At 38.1% G+C, this 25548-nt stretch overlaps 1 protein-coding gene across 1 annotated transcript in view; it reads left to right on the top strand.

Moving 5' to 3' along the window:
• RFX4 (regulatory factor X4) overlaps positions 1-25548 on the top strand; it is a gene marked incomplete at its 5' end in the record, with an annotated part of 94161 nt that overhangs the window by 45700 nt on the left and 22913 nt on the right. Inside the window, 10 exons of the mRNA XM_084271013.1 lie at positions 2815-3028; positions 3889-3966; positions 5748-5911; positions 8245-8345; positions 10143-10201; positions 11732-11876; positions 15091-15189; positions 16646-16759; positions 23444-23563; positions 24607-24768. Coding sequence (XP_084127139.1) covers positions 2815-3028; positions 3889-3966; positions 5748-5911; positions 8245-8345; positions 10143-10201; positions 11732-11876; positions 15091-15189; positions 16646-16759; positions 23444-23563; positions 24607-24768 — 1256 coding nt within the window. The remainder of the gene's footprint in view (positions 1-2814; positions 3029-3888; positions 3967-5747; positions 5912-8244; positions 8346-10142; positions 10202-11731; positions 11877-15090; positions 15190-16645; positions 16760-23443; positions 23564-24606; positions 24769-25548) is intronic.

Raw genomic sequence — 25548 nt, 5'->3', positions numbered from 1 at the left:
ACTCCTTACTAGACCCAGCACAGCTGTAACTAAGCTCTGACTGCATTCCAATTAAGCATTATGTAAAGAAATTACTTTAGGCATTAACACTTCAGTCCCTTTATCTCCAGTTGTGCTGACTGAGTGCTGCCAGTATGATTTTCCTTCCACTTCCTGCTACTGCTAGAAGAAATTCAGCCATAGAAGTGGTTAAGATTATCTGACTTCACACTGTTTGGCCTTCAGTCTTTTTATAGCATGGCTGCCTTGTAACATTACAGAGTTCAGAGCTACAATGGTGCTATATTCTTCGTCATCAGTTGTGAGGCTTTGTTTTTTTGCAGCTGGGTTTATTGCTGTAAGCATGCAGCTGTTCTCTATTGCACTGAGCTTACAAACAGTTCCACCACAGGTGAGCTGGGAGAAGGCAACTAAACATAAAAGCTGATTTCTTTCTGTACTACAGCTTGAAACTCTTCAATTATGTACACAAGAGGTTAGTTAAATGGATGGAAACTATATGCTGAGAAAGGAATTTTACTTTTGTTTTTTTAGAAAGAGTTCTGCAGATACTGGATCCGTGAGAGGAGAAAGCATTCCTCTATTTACCACAAAACTAATTGTGTATTCTGCATGTTACTCTTTTACAGATCAAACTTTCAAACCCTGTTTACTGAATTAAGTGAGCTGGGCGAGTTGTTTTGGGTTTTTTTTTCTGATAGAAATACAGAAAAGTGCTTGGAAAAGAATCTTTGTAAACTGCACCAGTGAGGTTTGACCATTTGGATGGTAATGTTACTGAAAGAGGAAGCTATTTGGAAAAACTTCAGAGTTAATTTGGCTATTGCTGAAGATACCTGGAAAACTCTTTTATGAAGTTTACTGCCAAGTGCAATATACCAGAAATTAAATAATGCACAATAAAATTATAATACATTTTCCAGGCTTACATTATTTTTTTCCCTTGGATTTAAGAGGAAGCTTGATATAAGACACTGACCCCTGTTTAAGTTATGCAAACCTTCCAGTCCAGTCCACCTGGAACTTTGGCAGTCCTGCCTGCTGTGACCTTTTCCCTTTTTTCCAGCTCCTTTCCCCCAGCAGTTTTTGGTGGTAGCTACCTGCAGCATTTCCTTCTGGTTTCCCCAGCCCCAGAATTACCACACAGGGTGAACGTGAGCTTTACCGCTCTTTCACATTGTGGATGCATGACAGCTGCTAGGCACCAAACTGGGAACTTGATCTGCAAACTGGAGTTGTAACCATTCAAGCTAAAAAGGCAGACTTCCACAGCTGGTTTTTTTTAATTCCAGTGTTAGAGCAAACTTGCCATTATCTATCTAACAGGTTAGGACTGTTCTGGAGCCTGTTTTTTGGTGTGGAATATACATTTTGGCCTAAGTCCTGATGGGCAAATTTGGAGCTGATAGTGTGGATTTTGAAGGTATTAAAGCCAGGAAATCCCACTCATACCATGTCAGTTTAAAGTTTTAATAAATCTCACCCGGATTGTTCAATATTGAGTTCAAGATAGCTTTTATTTTTAATAGAACATCCTTGGTGGGCATGGCAAAGGAGACACATACTAGGAGGTTGCTACAACTCCCCAGGTCTCCTCAGCCCGTTTGTGCTGGGAGACAAGATTAAGGCTTCCAGCTCTTTGCCACCATCTGAGTTAGTTGAAACTACCATCATTTAGATGCTACTCTTTCACTTATTTAATTTATGACCTTTGTAAAACCAGCTGACTTTCCTAAAGCAAACAAGGGTCTATTCAAGGGAACAGATCTGCTGGCAGCACTCTGAAATCAGTAACTGCATGGGAAGTACAACAACCATCTGGAGATGGTAACATCCATCGTACTGGGATCCAGAAGACAGTGTCTCATCATGGTCTGATAGGTTTTGGATAGACTGTAACAAAGAGAACTGGAAGATCATTGAAAATTCCCTCTAGAAATGTAGGGTGAATCAAAAGTATATGAGTAATAGAATTTTGTAATGTCTTTTGTAGTCATTAAAAATTTAGCTTATTGGTTGGGTGTGCCTACAGCTAAGAAACTGAAATAAAAATTTGCAAATTATGGAAGGAATCAGATTGCCTTTTCTGTTCTGATGTAAGAGTTAGACTGCACAATCAGTGCTTCTATTAACATGTATAATAAAGCTAAGTTGTAGCATAAGCTTGTTCCATCCATCTGTTTTTGTAGCACAGCCACACTACGTAACTCCCACTGTGGTCTGCACAGAGAGAGTTACAGGGTTGTGTAGTACCCTCACTGATCTAAGCCCAGTGCTGATGCAAAGGTATGAAGCTAATAATTGTGACCTGTGCATTACTTACTGTTCATTGCTTTCCAGCCCAAGCCTTCCCCCCTGTTTTCAATTTTTAAAATATTTCTGATCAACCCAATTGCAATAAAGACTCGTGATTTCAAGGATCAAACCAGCTCTCAACAGTCTGAGGCTCCGTACCTCTGCTTATCGCTAAACTAAAGGAGCAGCTGCACAGCAGAGATCTGCCAACAAGTAGTCTTAGGATGTGCTTTTTTCTAAGAAGAAAAAAATGGAAGACTATTAACTTCCTGCCCTGCAACAGAATCAGCTTTATTAACTTTGGAGAGCTGCTTTTACCAGAAGGAATGAAAATTGGAAGCCAATATATTACTGCAATTTTATGCTACTGAATCAGTGTTTGCTAATACATAAAATATTGCAGCCTGTTTTGCTGTAGAAAGCATTATCAGTTTCTCTTACCCAGCAACTTTTTCTTGGTCTTTTTTTTTAAAAAAAACAAACTGTTTTATAAAATATACATCTGTTTCTATGTATCAGGTACCATTATTATGGAATTGCAGTGAAAGAAAACTCCCAGTATTATGATGTGATGTATTCTAAAAAAGGAGCAGCCTGGGTCAATGAAACAGGAAAAAAAGAAGTAACCAAACAGACAGTGGCATATTCACCACGATCCAAACTAGGGACATTGCTGCCAGAGTTTCCAAATGTCAAAGATCTAAATCTGCCAGCCAGTCTGCCAGAGGAGAAGGTAACACTTTGGAAATCTTTTCTCAGCTTGTCTTGGTTTTTTTTCCCTGCTCTGGATGAAAGCTTTACCTAAAATATAAAGACTTTAAATTAGAATAAGTTTAATAATGCTTTGACTTTATATATGGGGGATTTATTGCTTCATATAACAGGAAGAAATAGCTTCTCTTAAAGTAAGCAGTTGACACTATCAGCTGTACAATATTTCTAAAGCTTATGCATGCTTTTTTTAAAGTTACATTACATACAGCAGGTGAGGTTTGAGGGTAAGTTTTTAAAAGTTATATTTGTGAACGCTTTTGACAGCAAACTGAAAAACAGTTCTGATGCTTTCTCAAGCAGCAGAGAGGAACTTGGTGCAGCAGAGAGGAGCAGCAGAGAGGAACTTAGTCTTTCTAGACTAGAAATTAAGAGAATCCTATCTACACATATGACAAAAGCGCTCTGGCTGCTCTTGGCTGAGCTTGCTAGTTTTCTGATGCTGTTCACATGTGTAGTATCAATGTAAGGTGGACAAAAGAATAGGGTTTTATAGTTCTTTATGTCCTAATTAGGGCCACATTCTCGTCTTTGATCTCACTGAGGCTTTTTGCTCCTCTTACATTTGAAGAATCTCCATTGACATAGAAAAATCCATGAATTCAAAGGGAGAATTTACTTTTAAGACGAAAACTCTTCTTAAAGCTAATCTAACTAATCTAGCCAAACTCTAACCAAATTCATTATTTTTGCAATTGTGCATAGGTAAAATAAGAAAAGAATTACTTTTTTTTTTTTTTTACTCTATATTCAGATAGTTTTAAAAGTGGATTTCTTAAAGTAAAATGGTCTTTTGTGTTTCTCCCGCTCATTCTTTTTCAGGTTTCTACCTTTATTATGATGTATAGAACTCACTGTCAGAGGATACTAGACACTGTAATAAGAGCAAACTTTGATGAGGTATGGTTGGAAACTACAGTTGTCGTTTAATGATACAGAAGGTATTAATGGATCTGAGAATTTATATTTAATATGACTGTTACAAACTTATGGTTTTGTGGTGGCTGATCTTTTTCGTGAACAGTGAACAATAGCTGTACTTGAGTGGATAATATGTGGCCAATAGCATTAAATCTCATTTATAAAACTGCACAAGTTAGAGGAATGAAAGTAGTGGGGATGTTTTTGTCTCTCCAGTCTCCAGCAAGATTAAGGTAGCAATACCCCCTTACAAGATACTGCACAATCTGGTTCTTAGAACTCAAGGAGTGTGTCCACCATCACTTTTCTAAGCTCTGAGTTGGGACTGAGTTCTATTTGAAGGAATTCCTCTGAGTGTTCAACACAAATCCTGGGCAGGTGCCACATCCATAATGGTGGGTTCTACTGGTCTGTTAACAAAGGTGCAGGGTAGTGGGGGGTCTACAGCCTTCCAGACATCCCAAAAAGCTGTAGCTGAAGTCCCCACTTGCTCAGTTCTACTGCAGGGCAGCGAGGAACACACACACACTGCTCAGCAGTTGATACACACCTTATCCTTCTCTAATAGAGTGTATCTGCTGCATATCTGACTGAACCTGGAGGTTTTCTGGCAGTGCATGCAGACAGCTCTGCAATTAGAGCTGAAAAATAAACCATACCGGAATGCGAGCAGTTCTATATCGCATGTGGAGAAGGCCTCTAGCCCAGGAAAACAAAGCTGACTATAGAGATGGTTGGGCCCTGATTTATATATGACATCCAGGTCCTGGAAATAAGCAAAGGAAATGAGTCTTTTGCCTCTGCCTTCTGAACAATGCCAAAAAATTCCCTGCTTTTTTTTTTCTCTCGCTCTCTTATGGTTTAAAGCCGAGGCTGTTTTGAGTCATAGTACCCAGTCTAGATATTTCCATGTAAGAGAAATATATGACATGTATTCAGGAAGTTTTGCTGGATGAGTCTTGGAACACTTTCTTAAGAGCAGGATATTATGGGCTTTTTTAGGGAATCTGTTTGCCAGGATCAGTCATGGGGAAGGTACTTAGCGACAAGAATTATAAATGGCAAATATTCTTTACTGCAGCTGCTGTGGTTACTTATGTCAGTACAGAATACAGAATATGTGCAAAATGTTGTCACTTAGGAATGCTGGTGTTCTGACCACTATAGAAATGAATAACACCTTTATTTCCTAAATTGAGGTATATTTGGTTGTGTCTGAAATCTCCCCTGCATTTTCTTTTTTGTCTTTCTCCATTCTTTCTTTTTCTTTCTTAATGGAGGAAAGAAGACATCAAAAAGCATAGTGTTTCTTTCCAAAATAAAGACAGAAAATGTTATATTGACCCCTGTAAGCCATGTGCTATCCTCTTCTCCCTCCCTACACCAAGCCCTAGATAGCAGTCCTCTGTATACACAGAGCAAAGAGAGAGAAAAAGGCTTGACATGTGGAAGCCAGACAGTTACTCTCACCAGCCATTGATGGAAGGTAAAAATACAATGATTCCCATGGGTCTCTCTACTGTAGTAACACAAATACACTCTGTCACCAAGTCAGAGTGTCTCCTCACCCTTGGGTTGATTATCTCATTGTCTGCTGTGCTAGAGTATAAGCCTGTCTAGTTAAGGAATATACCTTACCTGTGTTGTCCAGCACTGGGGCTGAAACAAATGCTGTATAAACAGGGTCATTTATGGAAAATGGTATTTGTGGCCTTTGATTCTTTTCACTTAAACATTCCTGCTTCTTCTTGTGATTGCAGGTTCAAAGTTTTCTTCTGCACTTTTGGCAAGGGATGCCTCCACATATGCTGCCCGTATTGGGATCTTCAACTGTAGTGAATATAGTGGGAGTTTGTGATTCAATTCTGTACAAAGCAATTTCTGGAGTTTTGATGCCAACAGTACTACAAGCATTACCTGACAGGTCAGTACAGCTAGCAGCACTGACCACTTTTAGCTCAGCTGTCTTTGTTATACATCTTTTCTTCAAGAATAGCACCAGTTCTCAGAAAGCTGCTTGCTACCACCTGAGTTTGAATCACAGTATCAATTCAGATGAGTCAAAGAGCTGACATGCTCCTGAAGAAATCTTCAGATTTTAACAGACTTGTATTGTGAAAAACTTGTTATTTTTTGTGTGATAAAACATACTACCTTCTTCTTGCTTATTAACACGAAGCTGAATGTCATGTCCAAACTTTCAGGTAATGTCAGAAATCTGCAGGCTGCAGAGTGCCACACTGTCTTCTGAAAATTTCAGACACTTTTCTGCTGCTGTGGGATAACACCGTAACAGCGTTCTGAATTGGTGACAAGACGAGCTGGCCTGGCTGCTCTGCTTGTCACTACTCACCTGCATGTTCAGACACTGCAACCTAAGCGTTTTTCTCTGTTTACACTTTTAGAAACCTACTGTTACTCTGCTTACCAGGAGTATAAAACATGAAGATCATGCTTGTGAAGCCTTGGACAAAACAGTTTAATTTACATACTATCCTATGAAGAACAGCTGCATACTTATTTTAGGATCACTTTATTAGTGTTAACAAGTATTAGCGTCCTTTGTTTCAAAGTTAAATTCACTTTTTCATTCCATGTGGTAGATCAGCTGTTATCTTCTTACCCAAAGCTCATCTGAGTCTAAGAAGTCTTGTTTATGTAGGTAAAATAGGACAGAGATCATTAGTTTACAGTAAAAAGTGTAATCACTGAGCACAACCAACCAGTCTCCCTCTTTGATTTTCCCAATCAGGAAACTCTCTTTCTAAATATAGGTGTATACCTTGTATACCTTCAGTATTATTTGACTGATGCTTTCCTGAGGTTGAGTAATTTGGTAAGAATGTTGGTCTATGAGTTTATTATTGATGCTGTATATTTGGCACTCAAGATTTTAAAGCAGCTCTAGTAATGGAAAATATTTTAAAGATGTTGTTCTGCTCTACTTTACACACTGTATGGCTGCTAAAGTACAGGTGAAGTTGGTTTTTTTCTTCACAAGAAAAGCATGGGCTTTCCTTGATAAGACATGTTCATTTTTACAGGCTTTGCCCCTCACTGCCCTCCAACCCCCCCAAATCTATTTCATTGGAAGGATTAAACAGAACAGCAGTCCTTTTCTCAAGCTGCTTAGTTCTTTCATAGCAAATAAGGAGAGACTTGAGTGTGAATATAGACTTTTGTAATGCATATAAAGGGCCAGATTGTGGCTATTAAGCCATAGCCTGCACTGGAGGGGGTGAAGAAGGGTCTTGTTGCAATGGAAGGTCCTGGAGGAAATCTTGCTGACTCAGCCAGAATCCTCTGAGGGACTTCCTGGGAACAAATGTTGGCTGTCCAGAAAAGCCACTTTTTAGTAGGTGCCACAGTTGTCAGCCATCCGCTGTCCTGTTAGGTGTCTGCGTGGAGCAGAACAGACCTATGGCCATGTTTATTTTAGCAGCTCTGTTCTCAGTTCAGTGTAAACAGAAAAAGCTGCCTGGTTGGAAGAGGGAAAGTTCTTTTCCTCTCTCTCTCATTTGTGTATCTTGAGTGTTGCTTCAGGCAGTGAGGCTTGATCTGGCAGGACCAACTGTTAGGCTCCCTTGCACAACACCCAGCAACTTTTCTTGGAAACTGTCATTTTATACTGAGCAGTTCCAGGAAGGGCAGAATGAGCTGCCTGTTAAGCTTGGTAGGAAATGATGGAGCCATCAGGAGAGGGTAGTAAGGGAGAAGAGAGAAACCCCACTTGCCTGGGGAAGTTTCTGCCCTGTGCAGAGCTAAGCAGACAGGTCTTGCTCCACCCCCACTTCCCCTACCTGTGGGATTGGCCTGGAAATTCCTCCCCACCATCACCCACTCACTGTTTCCAGCCTGCAGCCAAGCTGGTTGTTGCTTCACTCGCACATCACTGTGTACATCTGCATAAATGTGGGCACAGCTGAGCTGAAGTCCAAAGCTTGATCTATTGTCTTTTTTAAAGAGTTGTGGTTTTATATTTGTACAGAGTGGGAATGATATTACTTCACACTAGGAATACTGTTTGTAAGTATGTAAGCAGTGCAGTGCAGAGACTTTCACTCTTTGTGAGGTTTTAAATGCAATGATATGTTTTCCTTTCCCTGCAAACATTTTGTTTTTCTTCATGCCTACAAACCGAAATACATCAGCAACTCTGCACAACAGAGTTGTAAATGACTGGCCTTCACACATTCATGAATTTGTAGTATAAAGCACAGTGCAAACGTGTTCTGATGTAGTGGTTTCTCTGTTCAGTTTGACACAGGTCATCCGAAAGTTTGCAAAGCAACTGGATGAGTGGCTGAAAGTAGCTCTCCATGATTTACCAGAAAATCTACGAAATATCAAATTTGAATGTATGTATTGCTCAATCTCTCTCCTGTTAACCTGGGATGTATACAGTGTTTCTTGATTACAAATTAAATGGAAGTGAGACTAGTGTTTTTTTAGGAATTAAAACCTGTCAGGATTATTAATCTTGCATTCACTTACAATCTCCATTTGTTCCTGAGAACTAATTTCATGTAGTAAAAAGAGGCACTGCTCAAAATGAGAAGAATTGCTTCTCCTTTCTTGTGGATTCTGATAAGCAATTAATTTTGTTGATAGTAAGCAAATATTAGGGATGATATCAGGCAAAGGAAATTATTAAACAAACCTTTAGGCTAGCACAATTTGAATACAGCTTGAGGCCCTTACTCAAAAAAGTGCCAGAGTTAAAAATGAAGGAGATCAAATTACCCTGTCACCACAGGAAAGGGCACTAGTCCTTTTCAGACATGCTTTGTAGATGCCTGCAGTGCACATCACCTATTGATAAAGCCTGCTTTATTTCACGGCTCTCAATTCTTTGCCTTTCATGAGCACTAAATTCCACACCACAAAGTTAAAGGGAAAAAAAAAAAAACTAATTTAGAAGAAGGATTAACTATTTTGATCAGCATGGAAAATTAGGTGTATATTTTACTGAGAGCAGTCAGGACGTAAGTTGGAACAACTAATTTTAGATTTTTTTGGTGTCATTTCCTAATTTCTTTTTTAAATGACACAAAGTCAGAACTGAAAATATGCTTTATTGCATCTTTGTCACTTGAAAAATATTGAGAATCTGTAACAGCAAAATCTTTTCTGATCTTACAGGGAGAGTGGGATAGACAGACAATACACTTTGTAGTCATTCTTAATCTGTCTGCTTTAACTGCCTTTATGTACAGTACAGAGGGAAAACCTGCTCTCTGGCCACATCTAATGCCAGATTTTAGTATACATCATGATTTTAGTATAAGGAAAAACTTGAGACCATCATAACTTTTATATAAGCCTTTGTTGCCTCTTCAATTGTTTCCTTCTCATCATAATTTGTGATAGTGTACACAGCCAAGGGAGGTACTGACAGGAATAACTACAAGCCTTGGTCCGGTTTGCAGTTCCCAAGTCACAAATTTCAGACTAAGATGAACAATACAAAATTTTAAAAATCCAAGTATAAGAAGTATCTTAAAACAAGGTCCATATTGCTTTGCAAGAGCTAAAGTAGGGGCAGAGGACTGGAACATTCAGGGCCATCTTATCCTGTAGCATGTTAGTACGTCATGTAATCTCTTTCAGAAACTTTCATCTGAAATTTCTACCTGAAACTGATCTTAGCTCCTACTGGTCCAGTAAGAAAACTCCTCCAAAACTTGTTTAGAGATTTAGCATTAAGACTTAGCAACCTTTTCTAATTTCCACACATAATGTAGCTATCATTATTTTACACTCTCTTGTTCTTGCACCAACATTTTTCTTTCCATTAAATAGTTCTGTCTGGTCTTCAGTTCCTTTGTGTTTCAAGAGAAAATTTGCTATGCTGAACAAGTGGAACTCTTCCATTGTCCTCTACTTTTCTCTTGTCATCTCATTATTCACAGCATCTATAAATCATTGATGTAATATGCCTCTGTAAAAATGATTGAGCATCCAGATTTAAGGTTTTAGGTCAAGGTTTAAACTAAGTTAAAACTCGGCTATTTGAGTGAACTTTATGCAGCTACAATTGTAGATAGGAAGCTGGATTTTCTTTTTTCTTTTTTCTTGTTTCAGTTTAGTATTTTCAGAAAGAATTTTTCTTTATTTAGTATGGTGTGTAAATATGTTTCTCTTATTTCCTGCAGTGTCCAGAAGATTCTCACAAATACTCCGGCGACAGACATCATTAAATCATCTCTGTCAAGTAAATATTTCAGTTACCCAAGTTTGATGAATGCCATTTTTAATGACTTTTCAAATCATTTTATGAATTGGCAGGCTGGGCTTTGCCCAGAGAGGAAGAGATCATGTTAGCAGTTTCTCTCCACAATATTTACTGTCACCATATTTACAGTATCAAAAAGTAATCAGCAAAAAAATATTTTCTGGACAACTGGCAACCCCTGGCCTTAAATTCAGCAAGGAACTTTTATGAAACAAAATTATTATTTGATTTGAAGAGATGATTAATTTTCATTAAATAAATTAGAGGCATCCCTTTGATTTCAGAGAGGTTTGTATCAGGTCTATTGCAAAGCAACAAAGATTTTCAGTATTCCTGGCAAAAAAGTTGAAAATCTAATTGTATATTATAAATCAAGTGCAAATTAGTAAAAAAATATTGAACCGCTGGGGGGGGGTAAATAGAAATATTCTTGCAACCATAGCAAGTGAATATTAAAACTACTCTGAAATGTCTGGTTTTCCCCAGTTAGTTTAATTACAATTACCTAGCAAAATTCATGAGGCCAAATTCTGTCTAGTATTAAAAGAAAGAGGGTGCATTGAATTCATTGATGTTTCACCTGTGTGTCGGAACAGACTGTTTGCTTTCCCTGTCACACTGAAAGCACCACTTTTGGAAGGGTATCCAACACCCCAGGTTACTCCTGAGAGTGGTGAGGCCCACAGGAGGAAGCTCTGGGGGGAAAAAAAACCCACTCCTGCAAGGACTTCTTTGTAGATTTCTTCCTCTACTATTTTAGTGGTGGAGGCAGAGATACCAGTGGTCCTTTTTCCCCAACATTGTGGATCATTGTTGAACTTTGAAGGTCCATAGGGATTTGGAGGAAATCAAGATACAGAGACCATGATACTCTGGATCAGACCAGGGATGAAACACTTTACTGACATGAAGGACTCTTCAGATGCATAATGTCCTTGTGAAAGCTGATAACCTTAGTGTGGGTTATCATCCTTGTTATATGACCATGACCTCGTGTCCCTTCCTTTCCTCTCAGCCCATCCTCCCCATCAACAGCAGACCCCTGTCTCAGCTAGCCAAGAAGAAGTTTTGACACAGAGGCAAATGAGCTTTAACCTTTTCATGTGGCTGAGGGAAAAATAAAAAGGATGGTGCAAACTTGAGTGGGGTTTATTCAGTTTTGCCTTAATTTTTCCTATTGCTTTTTGGTTTTGATCTGAAGCTGGTCAAGAAAACCAACTGAGCCGTTAGAGATTGAGGAGACTAGCAATAGTGCCACCAGATTAGTGTAGTTTATTGGGCTTTGTGGTGGATGAAAGCAAAATACTTGCAATTGATTAAAGTAGGCAAAATGAGTTGGGAGTTTTCTGTAGTTAAAAATTCTAATGTCCATAAGACATCAGGCTGGTGGGTGGGGGTTCATGAGGAGAATCAACTTAGTAAGCTATCTAAGGAAGCGTAAAAGGGGATAAAGGCTACTTTTTAACCTAATAAACCATGAACTAATGAATAGATTGGATTGGATTACAGGCATCAAGAACGGTGATCCACAGTGCAGACATCACTTTTCAAATGCTGGAGGACTGGAGGAATGTGGATCTGAATAGCATTACCAAACAAACCCTCTATACTATGGAGGACTCACGGGAAGAACACAGAAAGCTCATCATACAATGTAAGAGCAGAACCCTCAAATAAAGACAGATGAACTTGGTTTCCTGTTGGAAACAAAGCTCAGTGACTATTTTTGCAGCAAATTATTAGATTGGAAGCTTAATATAAATATAAAGATATTTATCAAAATGTAAGATAAAGCCCTGTCAAGATCCTATGTTATGAGGCATGGATCTGGGCACTTTTCCATTACCAAATTTATTTCTAATATTCAGAACATCCAATGACACAAAACTTGCACCTAAATTCAGGAGGATTTTTTCCATGAACTTTGAGCAAACTAAATCTATGAGTTGACCATTGAATCTGATGAAGTCCAATCTATCCTGCTGTAGAATTGCAGGAGACTTGTCTTTTGAATGTCTTTGACACTAAAGTGACTGTGTAATTGAGTCCCTTGTGAACTTAAAATCTCCATATTACACAGGTTTTCATAAATGAGATAATTTGATGGAGTAAACTTTAGCCTGAACTTTTATCCCATATTCAGCAAGCTCGTTGACTAATTTAGATTCTGTCAAGTATGGTGAATGGTGTGAAGACTTTTCAGAAGTGACTTTGAAGATGTTGGTAAATTGGTTTTAGAGTCCAAGATCTTTTGCAAATATAAAATTCAACTTTCATTGTCCAGCAAGTGTGTGTGGTTGTAAGCTTATGTGTAACCCTAAGCATACTGAGTTTGTCCCTCTGAGGCACCAGAGGTGACCTGCTTTGTCTTTAGCTTCATTCATAACCTCAGTTCCCTGTGAACCCACCTGTTGTAAAGCCATCTCTCTCCTGAGGAGGACCAGAACCAGCCTTATTGGGGAGCAACCCGGGCAACCGCTTGTGGGAGCCCTGCAAGGGTAGGTTTGCTAGTGGGATAACTCTTTCAGTGAGTGGCTGGGAAGAGGAGGGGTGACACCTTCACATATATGATGCGGCCTGCACAGCTGACTTTGGCACTTGTCCCATCATGCTAACAGAAGTCTTCTTCCCAGTTTAGAGATGGGCCTTGCATTTTCTCTTCTCTCTGTTTTCCAGTGAGAGGTGCTTGGTACTCTTTCATCTCCTTCTTAACCTTTTATTCATTTCCTGACATAGCCCTCTTCCCTTTCAAGGATAGAAACTTGACATGGCAGCAGGGGAGGTAGCACATAATGAGACAGAAGTCCAGAGCTGGGTGCATCCTTCTGTCATCTGTCATGTTTTCCATATCTACCCAACATTCTTCCACTGTCCAAAAAAGAGAGTTCACAAAGGCATAATCCCTAGTAGCAGCATCAGTTTTGGCTATCATTCAGAAAATCCTTGGTGTTTAGGAAAGGTATTTGTTTATCTGGTATTTAAACACAAACTTAAGTGTGATCAAATCAAATGAATTTTTTTCTGAATACTAATGGATTTGAAAATATTTTTCCATATTTTAGACCCATATAATAATACCCCAGGAATGGGAATCTAGTGTGAATGTTTGACATGACATGGGATTCCAGTGAGATATGCAGATTTATATAGAGGTTATTTGAGAACTTAGATATGTTTCCCCCTATCTTTGATGTTTATTCTACTTGGCCGAACATCTTTTAAAAGATCACATTCTGTATGACTCATATGACATGGAATTAAGGCCTGCTTTCACATTCTTGATATTAATAATAAAGAAAGTACAATTTCCAGTGACTGTGGCTGGAAAAAAATGTAAGCCTATGAGCAAGCTTGGAGAAAAACAGGGGAAAACCACTGAGTATAAGAAAAGCTCTTTAGCTCTTCTATAGTAGCTGACTCTGTCATGGTTTCTTCTTTATTTCCTCTTTCTCAGATCTCACTGAGGTATTTTTAACAGTCACTAAAGGCTAAACGGTTACTTTCCTCAAATAGGTCATTGTAAACAGTTGCGTTGCTCCAGCAGCAAAGCAGGCAACTGATTTGTTTTTCCACTCTTGCTCTCCTCTTTGCACAGCATGTGAATTACTTCATCTGTTGTATCAGGCAGTTTTTGTCCAGCCAAATACTCAGGTAAGGAGACAACATTTAGATTTCTCTGTGATCCTGTTCTGAATAGAGAGAGGCTACCCATTTGATGAATCAAGATAAGTGTGGTCCAAACTTAATTATTTCCCTTCTTCTCCAACTAATGTTTCTGAACATCCAGCCTTTGCAAGTTAAACAAAGTTCAAGTCAGGTGTGAAGCAAATGAATTCCTGCTTGTCTTGCTAATCCAACTTAGAAACCAGGGAGCTTGTTCTTAGCATTGTTCTCAGCCTCTCTGGCTCACTTCTCTAAGCTTTGCCTTCTTCACCTTCCTCTCTATCTTTCTTATGGTGGGAAATCCCTTATTATCTATAATAAAGCATAAATGAAAATGCATAGCACATTGAGATCATACTGTAACACAGCAGGTAGAAAATACCTTTCTTCTTGAGTTACTGGACCTTTTATTTTAGCTGAATTGAAGAATAGTCTCTTAAGGTGTCAAAGCACATGATTCATTGTCTTCCAGCCATTGATTTTCATAAATAAATTTAAGGCTTGCAGTTTTAAGAGCTACAGTTGAATGACTTGGTGACTTGATTGCTTTTACTTTCTGTAAAGTATTCATATTAAAATATGAATATATGTACTTGGGAGAGGTTCTGAAGTATACAAGTTGCTTTTGGAAACTTTTCTTGATAAATTAAGTATAGCATTGTGCATTGGTAACAACTTGTTGTGAAGAAGTTTATGGACATGATCTGTGTGTGTGTCTGGCATTGCAAATAGGTGATTTGCAGCAGTTAAATCATGTTTTTGCAACTAAAGCATTATACAGATGAGAGCCCTATCAACAATACTCATCTACTTGGTGCTTAGAAGATTCTTTATGCATTTCTAAATCAATTTCATGCATGACCTTTTTTCATCACCGGGGTCAAGGCCTAGCTTCACACTCTTCCTAGTGAACACCATGAAAGTTTCACTTCCGGGCACACCAGACAGCTGAAGCTTTAAACAATTTGCTCACATTAAAATATCACTTTCAATGATTCCATCACTTTCAGTAGAAACAAGATGAGGCCAAACAAATGTACTGGCTCAGCAGCAGGAAAGACAGATATATTAGATAGAGCTAAGCAATCCATTTTTAAAACCACAGTAAACTTGTGATGTTATTGGCCACGTTTCGGGACTTGTTGCTCTTTTGTTTGAAATGGAATCCAAGTACTGAGGTGGGCTATTTTTTCTTTCTCTGCCAGTGTATCAGGAGTTTGATCATCTTCTGGAGGAGCAGTCACCTATTGAGTCGTACATCGAGTGGCTGGATTCCATGGTGGACAGATGTGTTGTAAAGGTTGGTAAACAGGAGTAAGAGCTGAAATCACTGATGTGCCTTAGGAACTCTATTTGGGTCACAGGATTTTAGCAACAATAGGAAGGGAAAAAAAAAGGGGGGAGGGAGCAAATAAGCCAGGCTTTGGTAATAAGCAAGAGTAAAACATCAGTGGGCAATATCTCATTGGTATTCATGCTCAGTATGCGATCTGCTCATATTCAGGGTTCTGTTTCTTTCTACTGTTCTTTGTTCTATCCCAAAAGATGATATTCAAGAATGGAACAGGGTTGACGTTTCCAATCAAATTAATATTTCAGGACTATGGAGAGATGAGTTCAGAGTCATCATAACTACATAGTGCAAAGAAAAAGTATAATCCAGTCTAGCCTTTTAAGATTTTAATGAAAGTTGTATTTAGGCTAACTAATTCTTTTATATACATTTGAATGTAAAGAAGAAAGTCTATGTTACCATTCAGTCAAGTATGTTGCCTTTTGAGCTGATTTGGGATAGCAAGGACTTGTATTTTATTTTAATTTAAGTGCATGCAGCAGCCTACTAACAAATCTTTCTAAAAGTATTTTCAAAAGTGATTAGGCATTACCACAATTTTATATAGACTATGAAACTCTGTGACTGATGATTTTAACTTCTATCATCAACTATACTTTTTATTAGGATGTCCTAGTAGAATTTCAACTCTTCATTCCAGTTGTTAGGTATAAGAAGTAGAAAAAAATGCTGCCTTTCTCTCTGCTGCAGAAGATCTATACAGAAAAGAATAGATACACCCCCGGATTACCTGAAAGATTTGGGTAGTTTTGGGGAACTTTTTTTTTAGTCAGTGGAATGCAATTTGAAATTCGAACCACAGCTGTTCATTTAATTAAGAACGTGACATGAATTTTATTAGCTAGATGGATTAACATAATTCTTTAACTCACATGTGGCTACAGTAAATACATTTTCAGAAGAGTTAATGCCTAAAAAGTGTGCTTTCTGGAAAGTATTTTCAGTAGTCAAGTGATGATGTTAATTCAGAAAAATAAAAACATGAATGAACAAAAAAATCTATACTCAGTAGTAAACTTCAATTGAAATATTAATATAAATGTTCAGTGCAGATCAGGTATTCTTGATTAGAAATTGCTTCCTTAACTAGGAAGCAAGAATGAACATGTAATTAGGTTAAGATGAAGATCAGAGCAATTTTGGGGCAGTCCTTTCATCATTTCTAAAGGAAATCCAGTCTTGCTGAATAATACTTTGTGATTTCTTCTTTCTTAGGGTTCTGTGTAGTTACCAGGTGGCTTTCTATGTAAGGGGTTTTGATTTTTTTTTTTTTTTTAATTCTTAGTGTTGTGATAAGTAGTTTTTCAGTATAAAAAAGGAAGTCAGTAATGTCCATCATTCAGCTGTATCAAGCAGTAGGAATAAAAGTTTCTCCATGTCAGATATATCTGTTTACTTGCAGGTAGCTGCCAAGAGACAAGGCTCTTTGAAGAAAGTAGCTCAGCAGTTCCTCCTGATGTGGTCCTGTTTTGGCACTCGAGTGATTCGGGACATGACTTTGCACAGTGCACCCAGCTTCGGTACTTTCCCTTTGTTGCTATAATTGCATGCCACATTAAAAAAAACCCATAAATTAAAATTGTATCCTGGCTTGTATAGTTTAAATCAAAACATATGCAGTTTTCATATATCCAGGGCTCTGTTAACAAGAGTTGGGGCTACTGACATTTGGAAATAATGCTTAGGCAGATATCTGTCTTAAAGATCAAGCCAGGGGTGCTGAAAACATTACTGCTTCCTTCTGTTGCTGTTAGCAAGGAGCTGGTGTTGCCAGTCACAGGTCAGCTGGAGGAGTGGTTACAGGAGCATTCCCTATTGCACTTCTGTGCAAAGTGAGCCTAGTTACCCAATCCAGTCTAACCATGTATTATGCTGAGAGAGAAGACTTGTACTGAAGTGGATGAAAAGCTCTCCAGTGAACCACTTTGCCAGCCCTGTTTTTAAAGGACGTCATAGCATTTTAAAGTAGTTTTTGCAAAATGAGTGTGTTTCTATACACTGGACAGATTATCTTCCATTTATTATAATTCAGTTAGGGTGGAAAAATAGACTTTTACTTTTTAAATGAAAAACCCCCAGCATGTTGCTTTTCTACAGTTTCAAATGGGGTTTTGTCTTGAATCCCAAGATACAGTTTAGATTAAAATCTGTTAAAGACAGGAATGGTTGAAAATGCACTGCTGGAACATGAGTGTGATCATTCATAGTCTGTTGGGATTGATTTTGCATGAAGGAATGTTTGTTATAAATGCACATTTGTCATAATATTTTAGTAGAAGATTAAAAATTAACTTATGAAGGCACAGCATTGAACAACTGCAAAGTTTTCTGCCAGCTAAGCTTTGATGTTCTTAATGCTTTTAGAACAATGTAATAGCATAAAGTCAGATATCATCTGAAGCAGGCACAGTATAGACTGCATCTATGTTTTAACCTGAAACTACTTTCATTGGCTTCCCATTGCAAAGAGTTTTCCAAACAGGTATCAGTCAATGACCATTAGACATCAGGATAGTGAGCATCCCCACAGTTTCCAGTGTTTTCACAATGAGTATCCTGGTCACATGAATTTTCCACGTTCTCTAGGACTCATTTTCTTCTTGAGTCACTGCAGCTTTCTTTTATTGTGGGCATAAAAGTAACTAATACTGCCTAACCCCATACTTTCCCCCAGTGTTGAAAAATCCCTTTATGTGGATGTTGCATAAATGCTGAATTTTGTTTTCTAGCACTTTGTGGTGCTGCTCATCTCTCTGCAGACATAATCCTAATTTGGGAAACATACCAGTACACAACAAATGAAAAAATATCAGCACAAGTGAAGTGTTGAAGTTGAGCTGTTACAACTCACGAAATGCTGACACTGAAGTACCGCTAAGGATACATTATTGCTACTGAATCACACATTACAACATTATTATTTTTATTCCTGTTCAGGATATGTTTGTGACCTAATACAGCATTCTTTTTTTCAAAGCATCAGTCACCAAAACCATCTCTAATCAAATAAGGATTCCCCAAATAGTTATTATACCACCAGTTGTCTGGAATGTCTGTAGAGTGATACTTAGCTGTGATTTTTTTATTTATTAACAGAAATAATTCTGGATGTGGCATGTAGTGAGAAAATGTGAAGATCAGAAATTATTCATTGGTTTGAGTCCTAATATAATATAATGCAATATAGCAGATCTACCAGAATAACTTACCTGTTGTCACTGTTATAAAGTTGGGTCTTAAGTTTCTCATTTCTGAGAACTTTAACTGCTCAGCTAAATTTTTAGGGTTTTGTCTTTTTCTGTCTTTTTAGTTCACTGTGAGAGTATCTGTATACAAAATGGGCGACACACACCTTTGAACACAAATTTTATATGTTTCTATGTAATCATAGACAGGAAAAGAATGTACTGGTCATACCTGATGTGTTTTTCAAGGGTGTGTGGTGTTAAAATTATAAATGTATCAATAACTGCTTTTCAATTTGGTAATTGAATCAAAATTTGGCAATTAATCCAAAATTGAAAAAAAATTAATTCATAGTGCTCAGTGTGAGGCTGAGATAGTTTGAGATTTTAATCAATTCAGAATTCTTTATTTTTTAAAAAAAAAGTAAAATCAAAGAGAATTCTTTTGCATCTGTCATGCTTTGATGCTTAGACCACTGCTGCCAGCCTCAGCGGTCTTGAATCAGTGTTAATCACCACCAGAGATTTCTAACAAAAGCCTGGAGGATTTCTTCTGCAGGAGAGTTTTCTCACCTTTTCTGTTGAAATTGCTTCAGTTTGTACAAACCACATAACTATTTGGTGAGCTGTAGAGGTCTGCAGCCTGCTAGGTGGGTTCTCTCCTGATGTGACAAGCGTTGGTTCAGTTCTTGTTATACAGGGTGGAGTTTCTCCTGCTCAGGTGCAACTCCAGTGGAGATAAGAGAAGATCTGAGCCTTCAGGTTTTCAAAGTGATCAAAACCATATCCTCATCCTACCAGACAGAAGCCTGGGCTATCCCTACCTTGTTTCCCCCCAAAATGTCCCAAATGTTATTTAGTCACAGACACAAATGTATAGTAATTTGTATTAATTATGCTACTTTTTCACTGCAAAGCCCGTTGACACATTGCTCATGAATTAGAGTTGTGCAAGTTCCACAAGAATAACCCTTGGATGTAAACAGCTCAGAGTTAGGTGGCAGAAACTCTTCTGGCTTAACACAGTTCCTTCCAGCTTTACAAAGTCATGTGTGCATTTAAGTGAGCTTGATGGAGAGAAACAAAGACAATCTAAGTGTGTACATCTATAAAACTTCAATAATTTTTTTTGCATTTTTACTCCATTAAAATTTGTTCCAGTGGACTCATTTTTAATTATTTTTTTCCAGTTCAAGCAATATGCAGCCTCAGATGCTCACAGTATATTTTTTTTTAAAGTAAAATAATGTGTTAAATTTTGGGATATTTACTACATACAGGATGGTATATTTTTATCTTTGAAATCTATGAGACAGGAAGCTGGAGGAAGTTGGGTACCTGGTGCTGGACTGGCTAGCACAGAGATTTGATTCTGCAGAGCTTTTAAGCGTGGTGACATGGGCAGGTTAAAAAAAATCCCTGGCAGAAAGAAAACTCCTCCCTCTCCACCTGCTTCCCTCTCTCCTGTCCATGCATATAAAAGGCACTGTTGGTGACAGTGTTTGGGTAATGGCACCCTATATAAAGTAACTAATTAGTAATAGAAGTGCCATGATTTTCTCCAGATCCGGAAATCTTACTGTTGTTTTGCTACTTACACCTAATCCCTGTATCTATTAATAGCTACTGATGCCTACTGTACATTAGCTGGGTAATCAGTGCCATGATTTTTGTTAACTCCTGAAAATTAGAGCCAAATGCTATTTGTTACTGTAACTGCAGACTCTTGAATGATGTCTTACCTCTTCCTAAAGAAATCTATAGTTTGCCAGCCATGGGTTGATCCATTCCAGTACTTGAAGCTATGTGATTCTTACAAGAGTATCTCTATGTGAAAAAACAGTAGCTTGCAAACACAGAATAAATTATTGTACGTCATGCTGAATAGCTATTCAGTGTGTAGCTGAAATGTGTGCCCTGATATTGGTTTCAGTCTATAGCTTACATTTCATTTGACTCATTTAAAAATGTAAAAATATTGCATTCATTCAGGACCAACAACTTGTTTGTCTGGTGTCTTTCATGCAAATTTTGAGCTCAAAAAGTCTATACAGAGTTTAAAAATACACAGTGGGAGAAATAATAGGAGAGGAAGAGAGAAATTCAAAAGACTGACAAAGGCACTGGAGTGTTTTTAAATGCTGCATTCAGTATTGCCAACCCCAAGTCTTCAAAATAAAGCATTAGATACACTGCCCCCCTAAATATTATTTTTTTAAATACCAAATCTTTGATTTTTATTGTTTGCTTGCTAGCATTTTAGTGTTTAGGGTTGGTACTTACAAACATATTTCTGAAACTGGAAGCAACTTTCCTTAAAAAATTTTTAAAATTAAAGCTGAGCAAGGAGACTGGTAGGAAACACTAAATACCCTGAGTTTTATAACACTGCATGAAGTCTGCAAGCATTAGGCTTGGTTTTCTTACCTTGGAAATACTTAACAGTAGTAACTGCATTAAAATCAATAGGAACTTTCCACTGAAAAACTGTAGGCAGAAGAAAACATTTTGTGGAGATTCTTGATAATCTAGGTTCCCAGTGGAGAAATCCTAGGTCAGTAACAAGGTGATCAGCTAGGTCTGCTGTCTTTATTGTACTGCTAAATTGAATAGGATTTTATAACAAGACTTTGAGCTCAAAAGATTTGTGAAAACAAGTTCTCTGTGGTAGTTAAGATCTCCCCCATGGGAAACCTGTTACCATTTCATTTGCATGGATACATGAAAAAAATGAAAATCTGAATGCTTCAGGTTCATCAACAACCAAAGATTTCCTCCCCATAGAAAAGATACTGCAATCCTGTATGTCCTTTTTCTGTGCTGCCTGGCCCAAGAACACAAAGGCACACGTTCACCTCCCAGTGCGTGTGCTAAGCTCGTATCAGTGATGACAGAAGCCATGCAGGCGTGGAGTGAGAGAATGAAACACAAAGACCATCCGGGTCACAAAGGAAAAGAATGTTCTCAGAGCTGCTTTGAAAGCTGAACTGCCAACCAGAATTGTATAAGGACATAGGATCTTTCAAACCACTTCTCCCATCAACAGTATGTTTGCGTTGAGAAGTTGGAGTAGGGGTAGTTACACTTTGTGTGGTAAAAGCCAGTATCCCAACATAAACTAACTTTCCTGTGAAGGAACTAATCAGTATAAAATTTATTGAATTTGAAATTTATCACATCTTTTTCCCATGGAAGTATTTTTCCTCAAGATGTAGTAATAGAATTTTGAAAGGAACACATCTAGGTGAGGTGGGAGGTTTTGTGGGGTGGTGGGGTTTTTTGTTTGTTTGTTTTTTGTCTGGCAGGAGTAGATCTGTTTCGCTCTCAGTGGGTGATCTTTCTCTGGTTTAAGTTAGCTCCTGGACTTGCTGTTATTTTAACCTGACTGAATTTGTGCTTGTTAGAGTTATTTAATGACTTACATGAGCATGTTTTAAATATTTTGTGTAAGTCTAAACAAACATAGGGGCTTTAAAAAGAAATTTTAAAAAAGAAAAAAGCAAACACTGATCAAATCCTGTCTGGAGCTATCACAGATACTCCATATCTTCCACTGTAGATGAACATTACTCCTTTTAGGAGGACACTACACAATGCCTCATCTCTGATGCTCTGCTTCTCTAGTTTTCCTCTGAAATGCACCTGTGGTCTCTTCTTACACATCTGTTTTTGTGGCTATGTGTACTTTAGGACAAACCATTTTCATTATCCCTGACATGTACCTTTCTTTTTAAATTACAGGAAGCAACCCACTTTCTGCAAAGTTAAGCCAGACATATATTTTTAGTAATTTAAAACCTCTTATCCATTCCCTGCATCCTCCTGGTAATTTCTCAATACCAGCTTCAACTTGTACAATTTTTTCTTGAACTTGCGTGACTAGAGTTCTATAAAATATTCTAAGTGAGGTTTCATCAGACGCTGGTGTAATTAGTATTTCTGTTTCTACAGAGGAAGTATATACATCAGAGGATGAGACTTTTACAGTGTGCCATTAGATTTCATTTCTGTTACTTTAGTCTATAGCATCACCTAAAAACATTAGCAAGCTTTCTATCTGTACTCAAATCTTCCTTGAAGATTTGTGGCCGATAGCTACCCATATAATCTCCTTTTACTATTAATTTTAAAGTGTTTTTTGACTCCATCTCCCACATTTTCTTTTGACCATACTCTTCCCTTAAGGGGCGAAGGATTTAAGTTTTTCTCATTCCCGTCATGGCAGTTAAAAGGTAGTATCTATCCACGGCATCTTCAGAGGTAAGCACAGAAACAGGCCAATGTTATGCTGATATGATTCAAACTGATAATTAGAAAAAGGTAATGTAAGAGAAGTATGACAGAGCGAAGTTTTGATGCAAGTCTTTCCCTTTAAGTCATCCACAATGGCTGCTAATACCTGCATGTTTGGCAGCTAATGGATGTCTCACCTACTCCAGGCAATGCACTGGAGATACACTGTCAGGAGACTTGGAAGGTTGTTTCTATCTTCCTATTGACTAGTCTATCTTTTTGTTGTGTTTGGGTTTGGGTTTGTTTGTGTTGTTGTTTGGTTTTTTTCTGTTTGTTTGTTTGGGGGTTTTGTTTTTTGGGTTTTCTTTGTCCAATGACACAGGTAATTCAGAAAATTCATACCTGAACATTTTGCTAAGGCAGCCAAATCAGTATTCAACTTCTGACAGAAACTTATATCGGGTCCTTTAGATAAGGGAAACAGTTGCATCGTAGTGTAGTTCTCTAAATGGTTCAGTGCTAATGTAGGAGAAGGCAACTCCATCAAGCCACAGCTCTTGCACCCTAAACCGCAATAATTGGTTGTATAAGCCTGTATAAATGCAGGAGTGAATAGAGTTTGCTAGTTTTACTTTGACCTCTTTTACCCCAAGAGAGATACTTCAGTGCCAGTAGAATATGGAGGCAGTCCTACTCAGTACCGTTTGTGTTGAATACTGTAATCAATGGTTTAATGACAGTATTGAAACAGTCAATGGCTTTTCTGTTTGTTCACTTTATTACCAGGGTCTTTTCACCTTATTCACTTGATGTTTGATGACTACGTATTATACCTGCTAGAATCACTCCATTGTCAGGAGAGAGCTAATGAGCTAATGAGGGCAATGAAAGGAGAAGGAAGCACAGGTGAGTTTGTTCTTTTACTCATCGTTTGTTTTCTTGTTCCACTGGATTCACTATTTTCTAGCTAGGACGTTTCTTTGTCCTTATCTAACCCAGTGAGGCAAAGGAGCAAAGTGTTTTTCAGATCCATCATGATTTGAAACTAGTAATTTGTGAGGGGAGTGTCCCTGGTTAATGCATTCTGAAAGAGGCCTGCCTGATTTGTGATGTAACTGGGTGTCTGAACCCAATTCTGACACACACGCTTGGTGTTCCTGTAAGATATTTGCACTGAGAGTTTTACCTCTGTTAGCTACTGTTGTGCTTCAATGAACACAGTCTTGATTCTCTCTCTCATGCTGGTTTAGCAATAAATAAATTCACTGATAATAATTGATTTTACCAGACTACATAAGAGGGAGATATGGGAGAAGTGAGTGAAGACAAAAAACAAAGCTATAATTTCTGAAACACTTATGTTCAAAGGGCCTGTACAGCAGCAGATCTCGAGTCCTGCTTCACTTGCTCTGCACTGACTTGCCAGAACAGAGATTGCCTTTAGTCTCTCCTCTCAGGGGAGCCCTGTGTAATGAGGGACCTAAGCAATCTACCTTGCATCTCCTATTAATTTTGGCAAGTCACCTTTGGAAAGTTCCACTCTTCATTTTAGCTATGGTTTAGTTTGTCACCCAAGATTTATGGGAAGATGAACATTTCAGTGTTTAGTGTAATATCTGCTAAGTTTTGAAAGACCTGGATTTAATTCATCGTCCTACCAGAACCTCTTGTTTTTTGACAAACAAATCCTTATCCCTGTGTACTTCCACATAGCTTTAGCAGCTAGAACTATCCAGAGTGTCCTCCTGTTTAGTGAATGAAGGGAGAAAGTCATGGACAAAAGTCCCTGGAATCCCCTGGAGATGCCTGTTTTTTCCCAATGTCTCTAGAAGGAATAGGAGTGCTTGATTCAGACTGGAATTCTAACTTAATGTATCTAATCTTTTTAGTTTCTCAGTGTTTCTTGACTATATTTATTTAACTATATTTATTTTTCTCTCATCCTGAAGCAGAACTACGAGAAGAAATTATTCTGAGTGAACCAGCTCCTCCGACTCCCTCCCCGGTGCCATTCTCCCCAGCTAAATCTGCCACCTCAGTGGAAGTGCCCTCTGCCCCCTCGCCGGTCAGCAATCAGTCCCCAGAGTATGGTGTCATAGCAGCTACAACAGGTAGGTAGGCTTATGGCACCTGGATCTCCTTAAAGATGCATTTTTTAACTTGGCCACCTGAAATTGAGCCTCAGAAGTACGATGGGCCAATTCTAAAGAGATAAGAAGCCTTCCCAAACAGAAATCTATTTAAAGCATCGGTGATACCTTCTCACTTTATCCAGACATGATGTGCAATCTAACAGGAAAAAGATCTGATGTTTGGAGCCCAAAGGCCTAACAGAAGAACCCAGACCTCAGCAAACCAGAAACTGCTCAGTAGTTGAGGTCTTCAGAAGAGCAGACCTGTCATTTTATTTCTAAACAGTTTTAAAAATTAGTTCAGTCTTTCATATATCTAGTTATGACCCAGAAGAATTATTTATTAATACAATACTTTTGAGCATCTTCAGTGACTTTAAAGGCAATAAGTCTCTCTGAAAATTTTTTATACTTCCAGGAAATGTCCAGATATTTTATATTTTAATGAGATTTTCAAAATCCTGAACCACTAGTGATTCAGGAATTCCTAGTGACTAAAATGGGAATTAGATATATTTCAAAATAATTATCATTAGATGCACAAGTTTCTCTTGGGAATGTTTTACATGCCATTGATATATTTAATCTTTCCATGTTAGAGTCTAGGAATTATATGTCTGAAGCCTATTTTCAGTTGCATACTCTATTATGGAAACTCAGGAGGCAGTTGTATTCTGGTGGGTTCTCAGATCAAAAAGACCTGTCTCTAAAGGTGTTCAATTTGTGGGCAGGATTGTCAGAAAACAATAAGCACAAAAC

Source organism: Gallinula chloropus (assembly GCF_964237585.1).
Source record: "Gallinula chloropus genome assembly, chromosome: 1".
Classification (NCBI taxonomy): domain Eukaryota; kingdom Metazoa; phylum Chordata; class Aves; order Gruiformes; family Rallidae; genus Gallinula; species Gallinula chloropus.
Note: the sequence above shows the minus strand (reverse complement) of the source record. Positions and strands in the feature narration are given on the sequence as shown.